The sequence below is a fragment of the Bubalus bubalis genome, chromosome 11 (assembly GCF_019923935.1).
Source record: "Bubalus bubalis isolate 160015118507 breed Murrah chromosome 11, NDDB_SH_1, whole genome shotgun sequence".
In the NCBI taxonomy this organism is placed as follows: domain Eukaryota; kingdom Metazoa; phylum Chordata; class Mammalia; order Artiodactyla; family Bovidae; genus Bubalus; species Bubalus bubalis.
Genome location: NC_059167.1, coordinates 90,994,211 through 91,016,080, shown reverse-complemented (window position 1 = coordinate 91,016,080; position 21,870 = coordinate 90,994,211). Strand labels below are relative to the sequence as shown.

The following is a 21,870-nucleotide window of genomic DNA, read 5'->3' as shown; positions in this document are numbered from 1 at the left end:
GCAGGAAGATCTTCCAGGAAGGTCCCTTGCTGCTTTCTCCCTCCCTCCCTCCAGGTGGTTCCCAGCAGCTGTGCTTCCCTGCTTAAGGACAGCTTCTGTTGGGTGCACACAGCTGTCACGACTCCTCCCTTGTCCCTTCAGCCCTGGGAGTGCTAACAGCTTCCAAGGGCTCCTCCACCATCTTTGTTGATTCCTTTAACCCTGCCCTTCCCTCTGTAAATATTTCCTTCAGTCAATAGTCCTCAGTTACTCTTTTGAATGTGCCAGCTGTTTCTGCTGGAATGATCATTTGATCTGTTTGATTTGGCATATTTAAAAGAAAAATGAAACACCCGGATCACAGAGTTAAACCACCCAAATCAATTTTTAATAGTACATACATTTTATAGGAAATACAAAAATATAATTCAATAAAATTTACTTGCAAATAAAAGTCACAAAAGTTACCAGGAAAAAAGTAATTTTTCTGAAATAAAAATTAATGCCCAACACATGGCCTTCTTCCATGTATACACTAGACTGCAGCTTCTGCGAATTGTTAAAATGACATTTTTTTCCATAATGTGTATTTCAGGTGATCAAACGCTTTGTAAATTTAAAAAGAAAGTCAATGATAATGCTGTTAGTATAATGATTATAGATATGTTTTAAAAGTGCAATCAAAGAGGAATTCCAACAGAGTCATGTCTGATAAAGGCAGAAGATGGCCATCCTGAGCAGGCAGGGCAAGTCCACACATAATAAATTTCTGCAAAGACTGTTTCTCTGTGAATAATTCAAGTAGGGGCACGTCTCAAATTCAGAAAACCATTATTTTTGGCTTAAAATATTAGATTTGACTAAGGGAAGTAATGGAGAAGGAAATGGCAACCCACTCCAGTATTCTTGCCTAGAGAATCCCATGGACAGAGAAGCCTGGCAGGCTACAGTCCTTAGGGTCCCAAAGAGTCAGGAATGACTGAGCAACTAAACCAAGGGAAGTAAACAAACCTCTACTTAAATGTGAACTAATTGTCTTCCCCTGCCTTTCAAAGTCATCAAATTCTGAACTTGAAGATGTTAATTTTTCCTTGGTTCAAAGCAGAGCTGACATTACATTAGCACAAGGGCAATCTTTCTCTGAAAGTGCACTGCTGAGAGCAGGCCAGGGCACCAAGAGCTGAACTGAATCACACTGAGAACGTAGTGATGAGGCTCGGATTTGCCCTCCACTTGCCCAGGACTCGTAGTCTCTGCCAGTATGGCGGTTAGAGGTCGGTGCTCTTTCTGGCTCTGGGTCGTCGTGGGTCCAGACTACTTTGAGAGTCAGGTCTTTCAGAGGCTTTCTATAGTTTCTGAGAAACCACAGGCCTTATTAGGATCTTAGGAAATTCAAGGACACAATTTAGTACCAGAATTTCTCAGTTTTCTCTTGGAAAAGATGATCCAAGGCCACAGTGAAGTATGCATGCCAAGTTGTCTCAGACATGTACGATTCTTTGTGACCCCAGGGATTGTAGCCCGCCAGGCTCCTCTGTCCATGGGATTCTCCAGGCAAGAATACTAGAGTGGGTTGCCATGCCCTCCTCCAGGGATCTTCCTGACCCAGGGGATGGAATCCCCATCTCCTGCATTGGCAGGCAGCTTCTTTATCACCAGGGCCACCTGAGAAGCCCCACAGTGAGACACCCAGTAACAATTCAACTCAGAACAGAACTGCTTCAGCCCATCCTGTTTCTGGACACCTAAAGTTAGGTGGAGCTGCTTTACAGTATCGTGTTAGTTTCTGCTGTATAGCAAAGGGAATCAGCTATGCATGCGCATTTATCCTGGCTTTTTTTTTAAAGACAGTTATTTATTTATTTAGGTGGGCCAGGTCTCAGTTGTGGCATACTGAGTTGAATATCCACTATAGTTTTTCTCTCTTTTCATTCCACTGACTGCCGGGGACAAAGAAAAAAACCTAGGTCTTCCTTTATTATAATTCAGTTTTCTGATATACCAGACTAAGTTATGTGTTTTTTATTTAACTTGAAAATGAGTCAGCAAACTTAAACAGGTACGTCTGATGTGATTTTTAAAAAAGAAATATTTACATATCCAATGTAAGTAATTTTTCTATTACCTTGAAATTTCCATTAATAGTAAGTAATTTACTATTACATAGGATTTTACCTTTCAATTCTTTCTATGTAAATATCAGTGCAAATAAATTTCCAGATTTAGTCATTTAACACAGTGCAAGAAACAGGAATATACTAGGAAACAAAGCTCTGGAAATCTTGGTTCTTAAATGGCTTAAACTCATATTTTGGGACCACAGAGTGAATAATTTTGTTTTCACTAGTGATATTATATCCAAGTTTGTGCTTTTTTTTTTTCTTTTTAAATTTCTCAGGCATTATTCAAAAATTTGGGGGGATGATGAGGTAGGGTGAATGATTGTAGGTAACATTTTTATTTGGAGGAAGAAAAGTCATCTGATAAAGGAAATTAATCTTCCAGATCCAGAGTAACTTTAGCATTTTATGTTCAGGAATTACCCATGAGCCTAATTAGTCTTATTTAGAACAATTTCTTATCTTGGTGGACAGGGAAGCTTTATTTACACGTCCAGATTTTAGCTAAGTTAAACTTAGCCTGGTTTGTTTAAATTAGTACAAAAGCAAACCATTCATTTATTCTTTTTAAAATAAGGGATAATTTGATATAGGTTCTGTCATAATACACTAATTTCTAAATTGGTTTGGAATCACTCTTAAGTGATCATCTAGTCTGATAACTACTTATAGGAAATAGTTTTGTGTAAGCAATTCAATGAGACTTTGAAAAAACTAATATTCTTTTTTGGTTTTTATTACAGCTATGTTGTAATAACACTCACTGCAAAATATAAAATAAAATAAATAAAGTGTCCACTATGTTGAAGATCATGCTATAAGGGGAAAAATTTCCTCTAATATCAAGTATTGTGCTGAATATTGCAAACTCTAATTTGTAATGCAACCACACTTTAAAAATCTGCTAAATTAAAATTTTAAACTCCACTTTTATCTAATTTTTAAAATTAGTATATCCACACAAACTATAAATTGCTATTTGGGGGGAATTCATCACATACTATTCCATTTTCAAATCTTTTGTTTTACAGCTTATTTTTTTTAACATTTCAGATGAGTTTATACTATAACTAAGATTTGATTAAACAGTGAAATATTTTGATGCTGAATTTATACAGTGCCAAACATTTAGATTTAGAAATATATTATGGTATGACTCACTGTATGATTTCCTATAGAGCATGAGTCAAGCCATGTTTCCCAGATAAACATACAGACAGATGAATTTTGCTACAACACAATCATCCTACAAACTGTGTTAGTCACAGCCTCGACATCAGCATTAAAAGAGTTCAGTGTAGCTGAAGAACTGACCAGATTTTTCAGTTTTTAATTCTAATATTTGCCTCAGACGTAGCCGCATACACCCTTCCCTGGAAATAAAAAGTAGAATATTAATGAGAATTACTTCTCTTAATAGTCTACTATTTATCGCTGAGAGGAAAATTCCTAAAGTCCTTTTCGTTACCATTAGCTTGACAGATGTTATAAAATAAATAACCTGACACTCTGACACACACATCTTCTCATGGATGGTAAAAAAAGCTGACATTAACCAACTGAGCCTACTCTTCTATGAGTAATACTATCGTGACAAAAGCATGTTCCCACATATACAAACATACAGTACAAAGTACTTATGATTTTCAAACTCATTGTCCAAAGAAAGGGTTTGATAAGCAATCACAAGACACCAGGCTTGGTTGCTTGCCCAAATCCACTTCCTAAAGAACACGTAAGTTTTTATCTGGTTAGACTGTACACTGTTATGTTTATAATGGTACTAGCCTAGAAGATTAAAATAGAAAACACAGTAACTATTTAGGGTTTTAAACAAATTAGAAAACTACATGCTTTCTCATTCAACAAGGACGCTTAAATCCAAAGGCAAGGGATCATAAATACACTTGGTTGTTCCTCCAAAGACCATGAACATGCTCCTTGAGGGTAGGTTTTATAGATCCTTCCGACACCTTGCAAGAAGTGCCTTGTCAGCACATCTATAGCCCAAACCACTCCTGAAATGTTTGTTTGCTCTGTTTCATTAGGGTAACGTCATTGTGTTTATAAACTTTTTTTCCATTTCTCTAAGGAATCATTTCAAAATGATCTTCCAGATGGTGGTTAACTAGCACTTCTTAACTACCATCCTCAAAGGTCAATCTGTTTACTGGCATTTGACTGTGTAGAACAGGAAGTTTGTATTGCTTCTTGTGTTCTTAATGAAACCCGACAGCAGAGGACTGAACGCATTAGTCTCAGAACAGGAGGTCTCAGGATGGCAAAGACCCAAGGGTCAATTATTGAGTTAATTGATAAAAATCTAAGAGCTTGGAGGTCCCACTTTTCTTTCCGGGAAGAGTTTTCATTCATATATGCAAAAATCTGTAAGAAGCAAAAGGGGGGAAAGATGTCAGTTTTATATTGTAGCAGTAGATAGGCTTCGACCATGTGCAATTTCTTAAGGCTGAAAAGCAAAATGTGTTTTGTGTGGTGGTTGTGGTGCTGAGAGGGAAGTTGCAAAATCTCACCCCTCTCACACAAGTTTATGCCTTAGGGACATTCTGAAACAGAAGTATTGTCTCCTTTTGATAGACGGGGAAGTGAGGGAATAACAATGTGTGGCGTTTACTTTCAAATACTGAATTATGATAATTCAGTGACAGAGGGCACACAACAGAGCTTCTGTTCTGGCCACTGGGCTGCCTGGGTTTGAATCCTGGCTCCAAAAATAGCTCTGGGACCACAGGTAAGAAAACTAACCTCTTTGTGTCTCCCTTTCTACATCTTTAAAATGAATGACAATGATAACAATACCTATTCTTGGGATTGTTGGGAAGATAACAGGAAGTCATCCGTGTCAGCTACTGAAAACAGTGCTCCCTTAAAACGTGCCCCACAATGATAGTCCTTATTAACTTCATTTTACCAGAGAGGATGCCATAGGGCAGAGACAGTAAGGGATTTGTCCAAGTTCCCAGGACTGGTTAGTGGACAACTCAGGACACAAAGGTTGACAAAGGTCTGTATAGTCAAAGCTATGGTTTTTCCAGTAGTCATGTAAGGATGTGAGAGTTGGACCATAAAGAAGGCTGAGTGCTGAAGCATTGATGCTTTTGAATTGTGGTGTTGAAGAAGACTCTTGAGAGTCCCTTGGACTGCAAGGAGATCAAGCCAGTCAATCCTAAAGGAACTCAACCCTAAATATCCATTGAAAGGACTGATGCTGAAGCTCCAGTAATTTGGCCATCTGATGTGAAGAGCTGACTCATTAGAAAAGACCCAGATGCTGGGAAAGATTAGGGGCAGGAGGAGAAGCGGGTGACAGAGGATGAGATGGTTGGATGGCATCATTGACTCAATGGACATGAGTTTGAGCAAACACAGGGAGATGGTAAAGGACAGGGAAGCCCGGCGTGCTGCAGTCCATGGGGTCACAAAGAGTCGGACATGACTGAGCGACTGAACAACAACAGGACACAAATTCCAAGTCCCTTGACACCTGAGCAGTGCTCACTGTTTGCGACATCCAGGTCACCTATGTAGGCCAAAGGTCTTCAGAAGAGTCTTAAACACTGGAAAGCTGACACATCATTACACCTTGGCCAATGTTCTCAAAGTGCTATACCAGCTGTCATCTGATTCCTTAGGTATTTAGGGAACACACAACTTTCTGATCAGATTGCAGAGAATGGAACAGCACATACCCGATAAAGATCAAACACTTCCACATAGCTTACAGAAAAGAGTGAAACATGTAAATCATACCCAGTCGTTGGAAGCCAGTTCTTTATAGAGCTCCAGGGCCTTTCTTACCAACTGCAGAGGGTGAGTTAGAGACCTATTCCTTCTTTCCTCCACTCTGCCTCGCCAGAAGAAGGAATAGTTTCTTTCCTATCCCCCTAGTACTTAATTCTGCAGGCATCTGGCAACTGCATATACAAAGCAAATTGCAGGGAGGGAAAGAGTAGTCATCTTCGGGTTGCTTATGTTAGGACAATATCGGGAAGGTTTGGCAGCCATAGGTGTTTATGCCAGAGAATCTTGGCTTAAGGGAATGGAGAAGAGACTTGGCAGATGAGCAAAGGAAAAAAAAAAAAAAAAAAACTGAAGGTGGATGTCCCTGAATACAGAAAGAAGAAAAAAGTTAGGTGGAGATATGCAAGGGAGCAATACTTGTCTTGTCAGCTAAATTATTTTAGATGAGAAATTTACAGTACTTATATGGTATATTTAAAGAGCAATTTAAATATTGCTCTTTAAATTGTGACTCTTAAAATTGTGCATCTAATTATGGCACAGAATTGACTATAAGGTCTTGAATCTGGCTACAATTCAGTGTGTGTGTGTGTGTGTGTGTGTATAGAGAGAGAGAGAGAGAGAAAGAGAGGGCTTCCCTGGTGGTTCAGATGGTAAAGAATCTGCCTACAATGCAGGAGACCTGGGTTTGACCCCTGGGTCAGGAAGATCCCCTGGAGAAGGAAATGGCAACCCATTCCCAAATTCTTGCCTGAAGAATTCCATAAACAGGGAAGCCTGGTGGGCTACAGTCTATGGGGTCGCAAAGAGTAGGACACAACTGAGTGACTTTCACTCACTCAAAGAGCCATTTTGGAGTTTTGGAATTCAGGATGATATTGTACATAAACCTGATAGATTAAAATATATTAGTCACTACACACACATACAACTGAGTATTCTGTCATAGAAAAAGTTTGTAGCTGGGTTTATGACCTAATCTCACCCAAAAACTATAACACTGGATTGTCTAATGAGCCACATAGAGAGGGCTCAGCATTCCAGTGTCACAGGTCACATGTGAAGATGAGTCAGGTTTTCAGTGGCAAGATCAGACCATAGTTTCTGGTCTCTTTAGAGTGTGACTGACCAATGAGAAGTAAAAAATGGTTTCAGAGGATGAAGCAATTCTGTACTTTATTTCCTTTTCATCCACTATACTGAGTAATTTTTAGAAATGCTTAAAATTTGCATTTTAGGAGGTGGCCAATATGTGCATGCTTAGTCGTCTCGGTTGTGTCTGACTCTTTTCGACCCCATGGACTGTAGCCCGCCAGGCTCCTCTGTCCACGGAATTTTCCAGGCAAGAATACTGGAGCAGGTTGCTATTTCCTCCTCCAGGGGATCTTCCCAGCCCAGAGATCAGACCTGCATCTCCCACATTGCAGGTAGATTTTTTTATCCACTGAGCCACCTCTGTACCCATTAAACACTAACTCCTCATTCCCCTCTCCCTTCAGCCAATCCTGGATTTTCATTAAAGGCTTACACAATGTCTCTAGGTCAATTAATTAATAATGTTTCAGTTATATTCTGGAATTCAGTTTCAGAGGCTGGTAGACTGTAGACATGTTTTTGTACATGCTACTAATAAATTTGCTATGAGAAAAATATCAAGGACAAATGTAAACCAGTCAAGTGAGTTTTAATTCCTTAGGACAGACTCTCTACAGGGCTTTGCTAAGAACAGAGAGCTTGTGATACCTACAAAGCTGCACCAATGAAAGTTAGTGTCCTTTAGATTTGTCTTCCATTGAATCCCCTCAGCCTCCACGTAAAACTTCATCTTGGCACTGGCCTGGCGCTGTTTGTTTCAGCTACTTTCCTACCTTTAATGCAACTACATAGCATGTTCAGAATTTTAGAGCAAATAAGAACCTTATTTGGCTGCTCATTGAAATCACCTGAGGATCATTAAAAATACTCTGATGGAAAAAAATAATAAAGAAATAAAAATACTCTGATGGCTTTCTCCCTCCCTCAGAGACTCTGAATTTATTAGTCTGGGCCATAACCTGGGTGTCAGGGCTTTTAATGTGCCCCAGGAAATCCTAGGGCTTCCCCGGTTGCTCAGTGGTAAAGAATTTGCCTGTCAGTGCAGGAGACATAAGAGATACGGGATCAATCCCTGGGTCAGGAAGATCCCCCGGAGTAGGAAATGGCAACCCACTCCAGTATTCTTGCCTGGAAAATCCCATGGACAGATGAACCTGGAGGGCTACAGTCCATAGGATGGCAAAGAATCAGACACCACTGAGCATGAATGCATACACAGGTGATACTAACATAGTGCAAAGTTGAGACCCACTGCTTTAGACCCTTACCCAGTACCTGAAATAGTTTACAATTATTCATCCATCACACTTAACAACAAAAGACCTACTGAGGCCTGGCCAAATAAACGTGACTTGGAGTTTCCAGAGTTCAGTTCCTGATTATTAATATACAATGATTTCTTTTGAAAACGGAATCTTATGGGAAAAGTAGCTAATATTTACTGAATACTTTTGTGTCAGGTCTGGTGCTAAACAATTTGTGTCTTATTGTATTTAATCCTTCTACAAATCTGTAAAAGTGTTATTAGCCCCACTTTTGTAAGAAAGAGATCAAGGCTTAGAAGATTAGTTACATTGACCCAAATCACACCATGGGTAAGTAGGAAGCCTTGCAGCCACAGAAGCAGGACCAGACTGTCTTCTTAGCCACTACACACTCTAGCACCATCTGAATAAATACCCTATGATGTGAAGTGTTACATGAAATTCACCACTGACTGATTATAGGTTTGTAGGAGATTTCTTTCCAAATGTGTCACAAAGATTTATAGGTATTACTGCTCCTGTTTATAGATTTAAAAACCATGGCTATCTAAGAAGCTCTTGGCTTTCTCTGGGGCTTTTCTTTCCTCCACGCTTTCCACAGCCAAATGGCAGGCAGTGACAATCACCTTGCCCAAGAGTGTAGACATAACACATCACTTCTCTTTAGGGAAATGGCCTATAGTTCTTGCTGTCTACCTTTTTAAAACTCAGTGTGATCATGTCAGTATTCACAACCACCATTTCATATCATATGGAGAAGGAAAAGGTGTCAAGTGAAAATATTCATGTTGAAAAACTTTCTCTTAAAAGGTAAGGTGTATTACAGTTCTTTAACAATCCCCAAACAGGAGAATGGATACATGTATAAGTATGGCTGCATCATTTCACTATACACCTGACACTATCACAAGATTGTTAATCATCTCCAATATAAAGTAAAAAGTTTTTTAAAAATCCCCAAATACATCACTGATGATGTTTGAATGATAAAGGGCCTTCTAGTCTTGCGTGCGGGAGAAGGCAATGGCACCCACTCCAGTACTCTTGCCTGGAAAATCCCATGGACGGAGGAGCCTGGTGGGCTGCAGTCCATGGGGTCGCTAAGAGTCAGACACAACTGAGCGACTTCACTTTCACTTTTCACTTTCATGCATTGGAGCAGGAAATGGCAACCCACTCCAGTGTTCTTGCCCGGAGAATCCCAGGGACGGGGGAGCCTGGTGGGCTGCCGTCTATGGGGTCGCACAGAGTTGGACACAACTGAAGTGACTTAGCAGCAGTATTGTGTGCATATTAACTCAAAATATCGCCAGGCAAAGTTTATCATGGTTATGCATAGAGATTTCTGAATTTCTCTTTCATTGCTACTAGAATTCTGATATTGTGCAAGTATGTAATCAACAAATTTCAAATCAGTTTTACAACCCCCTTCATGTTAAATTTTACATAAAGAGTACCAGGAATGAATGAGGGAAATTCCAGTACTGTTTACTTGCGTTTGTTCTGTATTTGAAAGATCAGATTTCCACTAATCAGATTTACCTAAAAATTAGAGCCCTAAAGAATTCTAAAGATGAAGAAATTTTTAGAATGAGTCAATGGTTCACTCTTGAAATTTTAGAACCGAATAAAATGCATAAGCACTTTATCCTAATGACATGAGGAAAACAGTTTAAAATGCCAGAGGCTATTAACAGTTATTAGTAAAGTAGTGAGAAAGTGGCTAAATATAGGTTGGAAATTTAGAGACAAACAGTATCTGAGTCAAGAATGGACGTCTGATGTGTTTCCTGTGTCCTGTCTCATTTCAGAAAGAAAGTTTCCATCTATCTCTGTGAAATGATAACAACATCTGATTAATATGAGGAATTTATTAATTTATACAATATTCCTTGAATGCAAAAACCGTACAGAATATGTTATTGGTCCTATGCATGATTTTATATTGGATAGCCAAAATAATGCTTTTTTAAAAGATCAATTAAGAAATGTTTAAATGTTTAGCAACAAAACTTTATGTGAGGAGTAATCAGATTATTTCTTAATTTAGACCAATATTTACACTAGTGAATCTTCTAAAATCTCAGACTCAGCCTTTAAATGCATAGGTCTGTGCAGAAGCAAAAAGAAACTGCACCCTCAGTCCCAACTCAGGCCCCTTGATCTGCTATGGAGAAAAAGGTCTTTGCCACTGTATTTTTACAGCTAAAAGTTGAAATTAAGAGACAAAGTGGAGCAGATGTTTATAACATCTTCACAACTCTCTTATAAATCTTGGGTTGATCTTTTCATGGGCTTCCCTGATAGCTTAGTGGGCAAAAAATCCATCTGCAACCCAGAAGACACAGGAGATACAGGTTCAATCCCAGGGTTGGGAAGATCCCCTGGAGGAGGAAAGGGCAACCCACTACAGCATTCTTGCCTGAAAAATCCTATGGACAGAGTAGCCTGGTGGGCTGTAATCCAAAAGGTTGCAGAATCAGACATGACTGATTAATCACAAGCACACAATCTTCTCATATGTTACCCCTGAATAAGTATTTTCTCTCTGATGGTATTGTGGTTAAAAGCATAGGCTCTGTGTCTAAACTGCCTGCCTTTGAATGCTGGCTCCAGTATTCACTAGCTTGGGACCCAGGGTAAGTTATTTGCCTCATTTGTAAAATGGGAATAAAAATGCTACCTCTATGACAGATTGTTGTGAAGGTAATGGGTTAATATATGTAAAATTTAGCACTCAAAAATGTTAGCAATTTTGATGATGGTAATAATGACCTGAACTTCATTACAGCGTACTGAGCATTTTACATTCTGAGTTTCACTTCCCAAGCTTCAGAAGTCCTAGGCTGGCATTCTTGGAGGAAGCAGTAATTGTAACTTGCCCATACTTTGGACAATGGTTGACATCAGCAGTTCAGGTTTCCTCAGTTTCCTACCCCTCTTTCCTCATTCCTGGGTTGCTGAGCAGGCTGGAGTCCCACTGGGTACACAGCTATGAGTTCTCCTTGTTGGGCCAATGGTGTGGCCCACTTCTGGTTTGTTGTTAGCTGCTCAGTCATGTGCAACTCTTATATGGTCCCATGGATTGTAGCCCACCAGGGAAGACCTGTGGCCCACTTTGAGGGCCCAGAAAGCAGTTCTGTTATCTCAAGGAAGAAAGAGGCAGAGAGAGGGCAGATTGCTAGCATTTCCTGGAACACAGGAAATTAGTTAGAATAGTTCATTAATAATTATTTTACATTGATTACATTTTTCACTGATGCTATTTGGATATGTTGGGTTAAATAAAATATTTTAGTTAATAATTAATTTCATCTTTTTTTTAAACTTGTTGTTATGTGGCTACTAGAAAATTGGAGAAATGCTGGACTGGATGAAGCACAGGCTGGAATCAAGATTGCTGGGAGAAATATCAAAAACCTCAGATATGCAGATGACACCACCCTTATGGCAGAAAGTGAAGAAGACCTAAAGAGCCTCTTGATGAAAGGGAAAGAGGAGAGTGAAAAAGTTGGCTTAAAACTCAACAGTCAGAAAAATAAGATCATGGCATCTGGTCCCATCACTTCATGGCAAATACATGGGGAAACAGCGGAAACAGTGACAGACTTTATTTTGGGGGGCTCCAAAATCACTGCAGATGGTGATTGCAGCCATGAAATTAAAAGACATTTGCTCCTTGGAAGAAGAGCTATGACCAACCCAAACAGCATATTAAAAAAGCAGAGACATTACTTTGCCAACAAAGGTCCGTCTAGTAAGCTATGGTTTTTCCAGTGATCATGTATGGATGTGAGAGTTGGACTATAAAGAAAGTGAGCGCCAAAGAATTGATGCTTTTGAACTGTGGTGTTAGAGAAGACTCTTGAGAGTCCCTTGGACTGTAAGGAGATCCAACCAGTCCATCCTAAAGGAAATCAGTCCTGAATATTCATTGGAAGGACTGACACTGAAGCTGAAACTCCAATACTTTGGCCACCTGATGCGAAGAACTGACTCATTGGAAAAGACCCTGATGCTGGGAAAGATTGAAGGTGGGAGGAGAAGGGGACGACAGAGGATGAGATGGTCGAATGGCATCACCGACTCAACGGACATGAATTTGAGTAAACTCTGGGAGTTGCTGATGGACAAGGAGACCTGGCGTGCTGCAGTCCACGGGGTCACAGAGTTGGACACAACTGAGTGACTGAACTGAACTGAGAAAATGGGAAATTCCTTCTGTGGCTGGCATTTGTGGTTCACAGGGTATTTCTGTTGGGCTGTGCATGCTCTCTTAGAAAAACAGGAGAATTTCTGGAGGCAACCAGAGGCCTTTGCCTTGTCCACCAGAGCCCTGGTTAGGATGTGTGGAAATGATTCCTGCCTTGGATGGGAGATTGGTGTAAGCCATTTCTTTTTCTATTATTAATTAATTACTTTTTTATTGTGGCAAAAAAGCATATAACATAAAATTCACCCTCTCAACAGTTTCTAAGTGTATAATAAAATACTGTCACCCACATGCACATGGTTGTGCAAAAGATTCCCCAGAACCTCTCATCCCAATCCTACATGACTGACTCTACATCCACAAAACAACTCCTCCTACTCCTCCCCCAGCCCCTGGCGTGCACTGTTCTATTTGCTGTTTCTATGAGTTTGACTACTTCAGGTACCTTCTCTAAGTGGCGTCATACAGTATTTGTCCTTCTGTGACTGGCTGTAGGCTGTTTCTGAGCACAATTTTCATGTGCACCAAGTAGAATAAAAGGACATGGGAGAAAGCACCCCCAGAGACCCATGCCAAGCATTCTGAAATAGCAGAATGTAAAGCACCATTCTGTAGCCTTGACTTTTGAATTGTCAGATAAGCCTTCCAAGAAATAAATTAACTCTGGACAGTGTAGCATTTCATAACGTTTAAAGCACTGTATAAATGAAAGTTACAAGTACCAATAATCCATGGATAAAATAAAATTAGTTAATGGTGCATGTAAATGTCCTTATTAAGAGATGACTTGATACTTCCCGTTTAAGGTACAGTTCAAATATCTGTTTTGTGACAGGCATCATCTCTTTCTTTTCACCAAGACTGTAGCAGGTAAGAGTCAACTGTTTATTCCCTGTAGGAGCAATCCTGTGCTTCTGAAGATTAGGAAGTGGAGATGCTAAAACTCAGAGTTCTCATTTCTCTGTAAGAGGTCAGCACTTGCTCAGGTACATCCCAGGCTCTGCTACCCATGTTACATCTTAGGAGGTTCAAACTTACAGCATCATGGAACTAACTGCTGGTATTGCCTCCAACCAGGGCAGCAGCCAGCCCAGAACCTAGGCAAGGGGTTCCTCCAAGCAACTAGTCTTTCCTCTACTTATCATCATGAACATATTATGAATTTTAATGGCAACCAAGAGTTATACTTCCAATATACATGTAATTTGGGAATCCTGTAAACTAGATTTTGTTGACCAAGACAATGAATGCTCTGGATTTCTGCAATGTGGACCCTTCTCACCTGGGACCATTCTTAATGGCAGCTGGAATGCTACTGGTTGGGCATCACATTTTGCTTTGAGAGAAACAGAAGGCAGAGCCTAGAGAACTGGCACCAGCTGATTGGGGTGGCCTGGAGGACTGGACTGGAGGCTAACTACAGCTCAGGGAAGTCAGATAGTAACTGACAATTATCCAAAGGTAGAAGGGACTGCTTCTTCCTCAGATAGGAAGCCATTCTAGCCTTGTAGACTGGAACTGGCTCTAAGATGGGGTCTGGGCTGGCTTAGTGGAGGGCCAAGACTCCCTTTCAGGGGTGCTGTGTCACTGTATGAGAAACACTAGCATGCTGCTGCTGCTGCTAAGTCGCTTCAGTCGTGTCTGACTCTGTGCGACCCCATAGACGGCTGCCCATCAGGCTCCACTGTCCCTGGGATTCTCCAGGCAAGAACACTGGAGTGGGTTGAAACACTAGCATAGAGATGCCCATTTGCTGGGGTAAGGGAAGCAGGAAGTGGAGTAAAGGTGAGACTTGAGAGGGGAAGGCGATAGACCTTTACAAATTAGGTCATATTTTTACAAGTTGTGAAAATCTGTGTGGTGGTGGAAAGGGTGGGAGTAAGAGGAAAGAGTGTAAGAAGGCTGCACCGAGCTCGGCTGTAGAAACCAAGTGAGTGCCTTACCGTGAAAGGCAAGGAGCAGACGGCGAAGGTGATGGTCATGATAGCCAGGAGAATAAGATGGTCCGTCTCCTCCGCCATGGATACCCTTTCCGCTCTCCTGTGGCTGCTGCCCAAGGAGGGTCCGCAGCGGCTTCTCCTGCCCCGGCGGTGCATGTGGATGAGGTTGACGATGACACTGAAGTTGCAGGCCAGCACGGCGATGATGAGCAACAGCAGCAGAGTGGCGTAAAGCCGCAGGTACGTGGTCTGCTTGTGTCCGATGAAGCACCACGTCCCTGGGCTGTACTGGGCATACTTCCAATGATCCAGCAGCGGCAGGGAGCAAAAGAGCAGGGAGACTATGTAGATAGTGGGCAGCACAGCCAGACCACTGCGGCGGGTGACTCGGCGCTGGTAGAAGTAGGGGTGTCCGATGGCTAAGTAGCGCTCCAGGGCCATGGCGAAGAGCATGAGCATCGTGGCCAGGCTGAAGAAGGTCATGGAAAAGGCAAAGTAGGTGCACACGCGCCTCTCCGGCCCCAGGGCCACCAGAGTCCGGTTCTGCGCATACGAAGCCAGCACGACGGGGCTGATGAGGCAGGTCCCAAGCAGGTCGGTGAGAACCAGCTCTGTCACCAGCACGTGGAACAGCGAGATGGAGTTTCCGCGGCCCTCGCTACGCCCTGAGTCCCCCCGCCAGCGGCGCACCAGGAGCGCCAGCGCAATGAGGTTTCCCAGCACCCCGGCCGTGAACATCACGGAGCTGATGGCCGGACTTTCTCCAGAGGGGAGCCACAGTGGCTCTTCGCGGTTCTCGGACTGGGAGTCGTTGGAAGTATTGCCCATGGTGGGGTGCCGGGAGGAGAAACGCGTCCTCTTCTCCCGCCGGCGCGCACCTGGCGGGAGGTGGGGTCTGAGAGCCCAAGTGCTACGAGACTCTGAGCGAAGGGGAGGGATCCAAATCCAGAGCCCCCTGCCGGTCCCCGGCGCTCACCGAGGGCGGCCTCGGCCCGGGTCTCCTGCGGCTCCCGGAGAGGCCGCGCGGCTGTCGCATCCTACGGTGCCCCGGGCGCCTCGGGGGACCCGCCGGCGCCTCCTCCGCGTCTCCCGGGGTGGCGGCGGTCCAGGGGCGAGAGCCGGCGAGTTGCCGGGAGGTGGACGCGTCACGCTACGAGTCTCTCCGGGCGCGCGGGGGCGGAGACCGGCCAGGCGAGGGGCGTGGGTGGCCGGTGAGAGCAGCGGCCCTGGTCCCTAGCTCAGGCGGCTGCTCGATGCCCACAGGCTGGCTGACCACCGCCAGGACGGTAGTCCTTTAGCCCTGGCCGAGGGCCTGGTGGGAGTGCGGGGCCCAGTGTGGGGTACTGTGTCCGCACAGCGTTCACGGAAGGCAACGCCAGGGAGAGCAAAGCGACTCAGCAAGCAATAGAGAAGTTGGGAGGACCCAGTACCGTGAGACGTGAAAAAGGGAGCAACAGACACTAAAGACGGCTTACAGTAAGACCAATGTGTTTGTTTGTTTGTTTGTTTTTAACATTCTCAGGAAGACACATCAGGAAGGCGGGGCCAAAATTAGGAGGAAGTGAAAAGCAAGCCCGCACATTCAAGCAACCGAGCCATGAGTGCACGCCAAGCCGTCTGTTGCACCGTCGCTTTGATTCGGTTCCCAGCATTTCTCCTTTTTCTATGTCAACACGGTAACGGATAACCACTTGTTTAAGCAACCTTTTTTTTTTTTTTTAAGTTCTTTGTAATTGTGTAGAATTGTGTTTGTGGATACAGCTTAAAACCACGTTGTTCTCTACCCAAGCTCAGCTGCGAAAGAGAAATGTTGTTCAGATATATATATATATATATATATATATATATATATTCTGTATTCAGTTAACCATACAGGAGCCCTACGGAAAGACCCATGCCTGGTAGAGTTTATTGGTTGATGACAGTTTCAGAGACTGGAGCTGACAAATATAGTTTGGTAGTTTCTTACTGCCTACTGTCATTTATTCAGTCATGAAAAAGAGCTGATGTTAAAAACAAACATCAGTTTGACAGCCAACATGTGCTGTGCTGTTCTTAGTTGCTCAATCCTGACCGACTCTTTGCCACCCCATGGACTGTAGCCCGCCAGGCTCCTCTGTCCGTGGGAATTCTCTAGGCAGGAATACTGGAGTGGGTTGCCCTGTCCTCCTCCAGGGGAATCTTCCCAACCCAGGTCTCCTGCATTGCAGATGGATTCTTTACCTTCTGAGCCACCAGGGAAGCCCGCATGGATAATTACATTCTGTAAGGAGGGTCATAGGCAATCTTTCCTTTACTCCCACAGGATGACTTCCCATCCCTGTCCAACCCAACCCACCCCCCACCCCCTACTCGGCCAGTTGCCTAGGCAGATCCATCCCCCTCCCAGGCCTCCTCCCTTCCCCAAGTGCAAGGATATGCACTCAATGTCCTACCATTGAGAACTGGTCTAACAGATTTTGATACACCTATGCAACACAATAAAAAATCATTAGAAAGGATGAGGTGTATCTGTATTTACTGATAATGTGGAGTTAAAAGCATGTAAATCATTCCATTCATATAAAATTATATGCATAAGTATTTGCACAGAGCAGCATCTAGAAGGATGTTCAGCAAACTATTAATGGTAATTTCTCTGGGTAGTACTTTTTTCTTTATGCCTTTCTGTCTTGGTGAATTTTTCTATGTATTACCTTTATATCAGGAAATGCAAGGAAGCTGCTTTTTATTTAGAAAAAAATTAATTATTGGAGGACTCTTTTCTACTTGGTGGAAGGCAGGGGGTTAAATGTTAATGTTTTCAATTCTCTTCCCATTCTGTTCCTTAATGAATGGGAAGGTCTTATCAGTTTCTTAAAACTGATCAAGAAGATTGTCCTTCTTATTTGAAAATTGGAAATCATCGCACATTAGGCAACATTTCTAATGACATGGAGCCCTGCCCCACTTAAGTGACTGCTTTGACAATAGACTTTGGTGTCTGTCAGCTAATGTCATTGCTAGCTCAATTCTGACACTACCATTACCAGGAAGTCATAAACACCGTAGCAAAAAGTCAACTAAAGGGTCAAAAAAAAAAAAATTAAGTGAACAGAAACTAACTTCAAGACTCGTTCACAACATTAAGGGAAATTGTGAGGGGGCAGGTGGAGAATCTTAATAGAGAAATGGAAACTATAAAAAAAAAAAGAACAAAATGGAAATTCTAGAACTAAAACTTATAGCAGCTTGAGGTTGACAGATTAAAGGGTGAAACCTAAAGACTAATCAAACCTTCCTTTTCTGTCATCATGACTTTTGTGCTTCTGGGAAATATTCTCACTTTTTCCATACCACATAAGGCTTAGAGAATACTCGTTTCCTGCTGCTTCCCCTGTTTTTACCCAAGAAGTGAAGCGTGGGTTTCCTATGCTCTCAGATCCCTCAAATCTCTGAGAGGTACAGAGCAACCTTATCCGGGAAATCCCGTGTTAACATCTAAGCTTCCCCAGTTCTCCTAAACTTCACCTTCCCTCATTCATATCCCATGAAACTACTAGGGGAGAAGTGAAACTCTGCTCTTTCTTATCTCCTCTGATCTGGGTCTTGACTTTTAAAAGTCATAAGCTAAGAATTGACGCCTGTGTTCTGCTAAGACTGTTCTTTCTCTGAGGCAGTCAGCATAGAACTCCCTGCTGCTGCTGCTGCTAAGTCGCTTCAGTCGTGTCTGACTCTGTGCGACCCCATAGACGGCAGCCCACTGGGCTCCCCTGTCCCTGGGATTCTCCAGGCAAGAACACTGGAGTGGGTTGCCATTTCATTCTCCAATGCATGAAAGTGAAAAGTGAAAGTGAAGTCGCTCAGTCGTGTCTGACTCAGCGACTGCAGCCTACCAGGTTCCTCCGTCCATGGGATTTTCCAGGCAAGAGTACTGGAGTGGGGTGCCATCATCTTCTCCATAGAACTCCCTAGCTACTGCTAAAACTAGGGGATGGATGGTCTGAAGTATCAGGAAGTACTGGGCAAAAAAATCAAACAAGCATAAGTTAATATGCCAAATTAATGCCTGGCTATATTTACATTCATGTAGGCCTGTGTGTGTAACCAGGGCTTGGTGGGACTTATTACATCCTCACAGGATAGAGAAACAACTTGATAAGTCTTTGCAAACCAGAGTCAATAAAAAGTGCTTTACAAATGGAGGTGAGAATACAACAGTTCTCTTGTCCTCAGACAGGAAATATGAGAAAGGTAAATCCACAACTGTTTATTAGCACAAGGGGTTAGATTAAATGAGTCACTTCAATAATGTTATGAAGTCAAATTACCTGTGATTCTAATTTCCTTTTTAAGATTGATAGAGGACAAAGAATCTAATATAATCATGAACATTTTCTTTTACCAGAAAGCTTTGTGTCTAAGAACAGAACCAACTATAAGGTAGAAAAGCACATATAACACAAAAGTAAGGCTATGGTTATTCAACTTGTTTGTATAAAGTATCAACTCATTATAGAAATTTTGGAATAATAGAAGAAAAAAGTCACCCATGAGTGAATCCATCAAAAATGTCCACTCTTAACATTCTGATGTGTGTTTCTTTCAGTTTTTATGCTACGTACATCTTTTTCCCCCTACTTGTGATATTATATGTAAATTTTTCTATACTTATTCTTAAAAAACTTAAAAGTATAATGATACTGAGCATAAACCCAGAGAAAACCATAATTCAAGAAGACACATGCACCTCAGTTTTTATTGCAGCGCTATTTACAGTAGCCAGGACATGGAAGAAACCTAAATGTTCAACAGCTGCTGCTGCTGCTGCTGCTAAGTCACTTCAGTCATGTCCGACTCTGTGCGACCCCATAGACAGCAGCCCACCAGGCTCTCCCATCCCTGGGATTCTCCAGGCAAAAACACTGGAGTGGGTTGCCATTTCCTTCTCCAATGCAGGAAAGTGAAAAGTGAAAAGTGAAAGTGAAGTCACTCAGTCGTGTCCAACTCTTAGCGACCCCATGGACTGCAGCCCACCAGGCTCCTCCGTCCATGGGATTTTCCAGGCAATAGTACTGGAGTGGGGTGCCATTGCCTTCTCCAAATGTTCAACAAAGGAATGGGTAAAGAAGATGTGGTACATATGTACAATGGAATATTGAGTTCAGTTCAGTCGCTCAGTCGTGTCTGACTCTTTGCGACCCCATGAATCGCAGCACCCCAGGCCTCCCTGTCCATCACCAACTCCCGGAGTTCACTCAAACTCATGTCCATTGAGTCAGTGATGCCATCCAGCCATCTCATCCTCTGTCGTCTCCTTCTCCTCCTGCCCCCAATCCCTCCCAGCATCAGTCTTTTCCAATGAGTCAACTCTTCACATGAGGTGGCCAAAGTACTGGAGTTTCACCTTTAGCATTGTTCCTTCCAAAGAACACCCAGGACTGATCTCCTTTAGAATGGACTGGTTGAATCTCTTTGCAGTCCAAGGGACTCTCAAGAGTCTTCTCCAACACCACAGTTCAAAACCATCAATTCTTCGGCACTCAGCTTTCTTCACAGTCCAACTCTCACATCCATACATGACCACTGGAAACACCATAGCCTTGACTAGACGGACCTTTGTTGGCAAAGTGATGTCTCTGCTTTTGAATATGCTATCTAGGTTGGTCATAATTTTCCTTCCAAGGAGTAAGCATCTTTAATTTCATGGCTGCAATCACCATCTGCTGTGATTTTGGAGCCCAAAAAAATAAAATCTGACACTGTTTCCCCATCTATTTGCCATGAAGTGATGGGACCAGATGCCATGATCTTCGTTTTCTGAATGTTGAGCTTTAAGCCAACTTTTTCACTCTCCTCTTTCACTCTAATCAAGAGGCTTTTTAGTTCCTCTTCACTTTCTGCCATAAGGGTGGTGTCATTTGCGTATCGGAGGCTATTGATATTTCTCCTGGCAATCTTGATTCCAGCTTGTGCTTCTTCCAGCCCAGCGTTTCTCATGATGTACTCTGCATATAAGTTAAATAAGCAGGGTGACAATATACAGCCTTGACGTACTCCTTTTCCTATTTGGAACCAGTCTGTTGTTCCATGTCCAGTTCTAACTGTTGCTTCCTGACCTGCATATAGATTTCTAAAGAGGCAGGTCAGGTGGTCTGGTATTCCCATCTCTTTCAGAGTTTTCCACAATTTCTTGTGATCCACACAGTCAAAGGCTTTGGCATAGTCAATAAAGCAGAAATAGATGTTTTTCTGGAACTCTCTTGCTTTTTTGATAATCCAGCCAATGTTGGCAATTTGATCTCTGATTCCTCTGCCTTTTCTAAAACCAGCTATATTACTCAGCCATAAAAAGGAATGAAATTGGGTCATTTGTGGAGATGTGGATGGACCTAGAGACTGTCAGACAGAGTGAAGTTTAAGTCAGAAAGAGAAAAACAAATATTGTACATAGACGCACACATGTGGAATCTGAAAAAACTGATATAGATGATCTTATTTACAAAGCAGAAATAGAGATATGGATGTAGAGAACAAATGTATGGATACCAAGGGGAAAAGGGAAGTTGGGATGAATTGAAAGATTGGGGTTGACACATATACACTCTTGATACTATGTATAAAAGAGATTAGTAAGAGAACCTATTGTACAGCACAGAGAACTCTACTTAGTGCTCTGTGGTGACTTAAATGGGAAGGAAATCCAAAAAGAGGGAATATATGTATACATATAGCTGATCCACTCTGCTGTACAGTAGAAACCAATACAATGTTGTAAAGCAACTATACTCCAATCAATTTTTTAAAGTATAATGAATACCTTTTACTGAAATATGTATTCAGTTCAGTTCAGTCGCTCAATCATGTCCAAGTCTTTGCAACCCCATGGACTGCAGCACCATGGACTGCAGCACTCCAGGCTTCCCTGTCTGTCACCAACTCCCAGAGCTTGCTCCAACTCATGTCCATCGAGTTGGTGATGCCATCCAACCATCTCATCCTGTCGTCCCCTTCTCTTCCTGCCTTCAATCCTTCTCAGCATCAGGGTCTTTTACAATATGTCAGTTCTTCACATCAGGTGGGCAAAGTATTGAAGCTTCAGCTTCAGCATCAGTCCTTCCAATGAATATTCAGGACTGATTTCCTTTAGCATTGACTGGTTTGATCTCCTTGCTGTCCAAGGGATTCTGAAGAGTCTTCTCCAACACCACAGTTCAAAAGCATCAATTCTTTGGCACTTAGCCACCAGGGAGGCCCAAGGGCTTATTATATTCCCTAAACTGTTAAAGGCTTAGTACACATTACCTCAGTACTTTTTCTATCAATTCTATAAGAAAGGTCAGAGATATCCTCCTCTTACAGATGACCAAACTGAAAGGATACATGCTTGAAGTTCTATGTCTAAGGAAGTTCCTTTCATTATTATTTGTATGTTTTTCTTAGGAACTAGCCTAAATGTCTGGAGAAGGAAATGGCAACCCACTCCAGTGTTCTTGCCTGGAGAATCCCAGGGACGGGGG

The 21,870-nt window shown here is 42.4% G+C and overlaps 2 protein-coding genes across 4 annotated transcripts in view; one reads left to right on the top strand and one right to left on the bottom strand.

Annotated features, from left to right (window-relative positions):
- Window positions 1-345: 345 nt before the first annotated feature.
- On the bottom strand, window positions 346-15,199 carry PTGER2 (prostaglandin E receptor 2). Its single transcript, XM_006050172.4, has 2 exons — window positions 14,375-15,199; window positions 346-4,484 (listed from the first exon to the last, which is right to left on the bottom strand). Exons 1-2 carry the CDS (start codon window positions 15,197-15,199, stop codon window positions 4,251-4,253), a joined length of 1,059 nt encoding a protein of 352 aa, XP_006050234.1. The 3' UTR covers window positions 346-4,250.
- The window catches only part of LOC123328231 (translation initiation factor IF-2), a 24,382-nt gene continuing 16,995 nt past the window's right edge, over window positions 14,484-21,870 (top strand). Inside the window, exons 1-2 of one of the 3 annotated variants that reach the window (XR_006543041.2) lie at window positions 14,484-14,611; window positions 15,894-16,449. Coding sequence is in view for 1 of the 3 variants with exons in the window: in XM_044925434.2 (XP_044781369.2) it covers window positions 15,198-15,582; window positions 15,894-16,047 (539 nt within the window). In the remaining 2 variants the exon portion in view is untranslated. Of the gene's footprint in view, window positions 14,612-15,122; window positions 15,583-15,893; window positions 16,450-21,870 lie in introns of those variants that run through there. The other 2 variants (XR_006543042.2, XM_044925434.2) reach the window with 2 other exon arrangements.